This window comes from Arachis duranensis, chromosome 3, assembly GCF_000817695.3.
Source record: "Arachis duranensis cultivar V14167 chromosome 3, aradu.V14167.gnm2.J7QH, whole genome shotgun sequence".
Taxonomy (NCBI): Eukaryota; Viridiplantae; Streptophyta; class Magnoliopsida; order Fabales; family Fabaceae; genus Arachis; species Arachis duranensis.
In genome coordinates, this window is record NC_029774.3 from 34,445,463 (window position 1) to 34,448,902 (window position 3,440).

Consider the following 3,440-nt stretch of genomic DNA (forward strand, 5'->3'; position numbering starts at 1 on the left):
AAGATTTCAAAACCCTCTAATCTTGTCTTGTAACTACTGGACAAGTCAAGCAAGACATGAGCATGTTGACAGATTCACTAAACACTAATAATATACATTTAGATGGGAACATGGAAAAAATGACAATAATACCTTTGTCCTCCACTCCCCCTAACTCAAACATCGAAAATCAATTATTATTATTTATTTATTATTTTGTTCTTTCTATTTTCTGTCCATTTGACTATAAATAAATTCAGAAAAGAGGAACCCCTCCCCCCTCGGTTTTTTTTTAAATAAAAAGTTTATTATTTATGTATAAATATACCACCATTTATTTTTCTACCTATTATTCACAATTTTACTATTAGAAAAATTGATTACGTTGGCACTTGGCACAACAAGCAAAATTGAGAAAAATTGATTTGGGTTTTAATTTGTGAGATAACGTTTATTTATAAATTTAAATTGAGGTGTATTGATATATAAACATAATGAATTTTTATTTAATTGAAAAAAGCCCTGCCCCCCTCTCTTTTTCTTATTCAAGCCGTTGAGTGAAAAATTAAAAAAGAAGGGCAAAATATGAAATGGAAAAAAAGCTATTATATAGGATACAATATAGGATAGGTTGATCCCTGTCTACATGGTATATTAATTGAAATCCGTTTTCTCGGTTTAGGGCTAATGTATGTAGACTTTAGTTGTACAACAAAAGCGAAATGGAAACTACCTACCATTTTTATTCAAATATGATATGATATGGTCAAGGGTCCCTCATCACTTAAAAATTAGTTATAGAGAATGGTCATTCCCTCTCAATTTATATGGGGTATACTAGGTACTATTAGGCACTGCCCCGTGAGACACCCTTCCAATTTCCATCTCTATCATCACTTATCAATAAGCCTAATTTGTCTTTCCTTTTCTTGAGCCATATTCTCAAAAGCTGGTGGTTGAGCTAGCAAGAAATTGGCAGCATCCGTTCTAACATAATTAGTCTATTTAATAAAATGGCATATTTTAGGAAACTTTTTTTTTTTTTTTGCTGAGAGATGAGGGGCAGAAATATTAGTAATTAATTTATCACTTATTTATGTTACTACTTAGTAGTAGCTAGCTACTAGTTAAAGGCATTATTAATGTCTCATGTGAATGAATATATGGTTATCCGTGATCCTAGTTAATATAAATATAGATTATTAGTTAAATAAGTCGTTAAGGAATTAGTAGCCTACTATATTTTGTACTAATACTACAATACTGTCACTGTGCACAGAACTGATGAAGTTAGTGGAAAGCTTTGAATGCTCCCTTCCTGATTTGTACGTTTGTATTGAGGAAGTGGAAAACACTGACAAAATTAAATCATTGCAGTTGTGGAGGAGTACTTCAATTTGGTTTTGTTCATGAATCAATCATGATTCATGATACATATATATACACTTTCCAGTTTCCACACAGATAAGAGTTAAAAGGAAAATAATAGCGGTAACAAGTCTCATGATTTTCTCTTTTTGAAATTAAAATCCTTTATATTACTGTTATCCTTCTCTATCACGGGATCAATGTAGTTACAGAAGAAATCAAAGTTTAGGTAAAGATTCTTATCAAACTGTTGTTGAAAAGGCTATGTATGCTAATGTAGCACTTTATCTTATTTTATTTTAATTTTGGTATTGCGTAGGTCCTTTCTTTTTCTGACATTTGAATTTCAAACATCATTAAGCGCCTTCAATCAATATAATTAACGTCCTTGATATTGATAATGGTCCCCTCCCCTACCACTTACATATGTCCCAGAGCAAATATATGCCACACTTAATACTTTAATTTCTTCTTTACTTGCTTATAATTAGACAATTAATTAATTAACATTCTAATAGACATGCAAATCCCACTAATTCTCACGTCAAGTACTATCTAGGAGTAATAAGTACCTTAATTTTAATAACAGTAATCTTCCTACTATCAAAACATAATCCCACTAAACTTCTAGGATACAAAAAGACATTGATCATGATGCCATCTTTAGCTGGAAACTTTTGGTAGTTTTTACTTGCTGAGCAAGTGAAATTTTTTATTTTTATTCTCTTTAACTTGCGGCCTAAAACAAGTAAAAATTGTTCTTGTCGAGTAAGTCCCTCCCATGCTCTGCTGTTGGTACTTATCCAGGAAGTTTTTAGCTTTTCAGAGTTTTCACTCCTACCCATTTGAAGTTATAGGGCAAATTCTTTTCTTTTCTTTTCTTTTCTTTTCTTTTTGGAAAAAAGGACATGGTCATTAAATTTTACACCACAAAGTAATTAATTGTATATCGTATTCAATTAATTAAGTGATAGGAAAAGTTCAATATTAATTGTAGGATAATTCATTTTTTCTTTATTACTTATGAATTATTATGACTCATCATTATCATCAGTCACATATGATGAAGTTGGAAGTTGGAACCTTAACCACACCACATTATATATTTTAATATACGACAATGCTAAAGACATAATAATTAAAAGATGTTTTATTTAAGTTAATGTTTATAATTCTAACAAACGTAAAATATGATAAACTTAAACTGATTTAGACTTATTTTTTTTCAAATATTTTTGTTCTTAATAAAAAATAATATGCATTTTTACAAGTGTTATCAATACCTAATCCAAACGGAATTTAATTTATTTTTAATATATATTTATATTTTAATATATATTTTATATTAATAATTGATTTTAATTTACTCATAGCATGTTCATGTTCGCATTATTATTACGACTTTTTGGGTTTCTCATGCATTTATATCTCTCCCTCTTCATTTTCTTCCTTCAAAAAACCTCTCACCCACTCTTCTCTCTCTCACTCTCTCTCACTCTCTCTCTCTGCCATGGAAAACCGGCTGAAAATGCGAATCTCTCGCATGTTTCGGTCATCATTCGGGTCTTGCCGGAACCGGAACATCACTGACGTTATGGAAAAGGCAGTGTTCACCCCACCACCCAACCACCACGGTGGCTTCCACCACCTCATCATGATAGAGCCACCGCCACCTCCACCACCAAGACCCCGTCCCTTTCCCTCCATTTGCAAACCCAAGTCCTCCAAAACTTTCAAAACCATCGACGACAATTGCATCTTGTCGTTTAAGGATTCTCTCCCAAGACGCACCAGAGTCTCCGAGCTCTCATCACCCTTTGCCGTCGACGGCGGCGGTTTCTGCCCCCCTGCGGCACCAAACACACCCCTCAATACAATCTACGAACACGAGAAGACGAAGAACAAGAACTCATCGTCAGCGAGAGACTTCAAGAACAAGAAGAAAAAGAAGAAGAATAAGAAGAAGATGGTTAATGCCCATAAGAAAAGAGACATGTTCCCGTTTAATTCTTGCGCCAAAGACACAAACTTTGGAGGGTATTGGTGGTATAGCAGCGACGAAGACGACGAAACAGACACGCTTTTCTCCTCCA

The 3,440-nt window shown here is 33.2% G+C and overlaps 1 protein-coding gene across 1 annotated transcript in view; it reads left to right on the forward strand.

Annotated features, from left to right (window-relative positions):
* Window positions 1–2,795: 2,795 nt before the first annotated feature.
* The window catches only part of LOC107478678 (transcription repressor OFP8), a 1,167-nt gene continuing 522 nt past the window's right edge, over window positions 2,796–3,440 (forward strand). Inside the window, 1 exon segment of the mRNA XM_016098809.3 lies at window positions 2,796–3,439. Coding sequence (XP_015954295.1) covers window positions 2,858–3,439 — 582 coding nt within the window. The 5' untranslated portion in view covers window positions 2,796–2,857.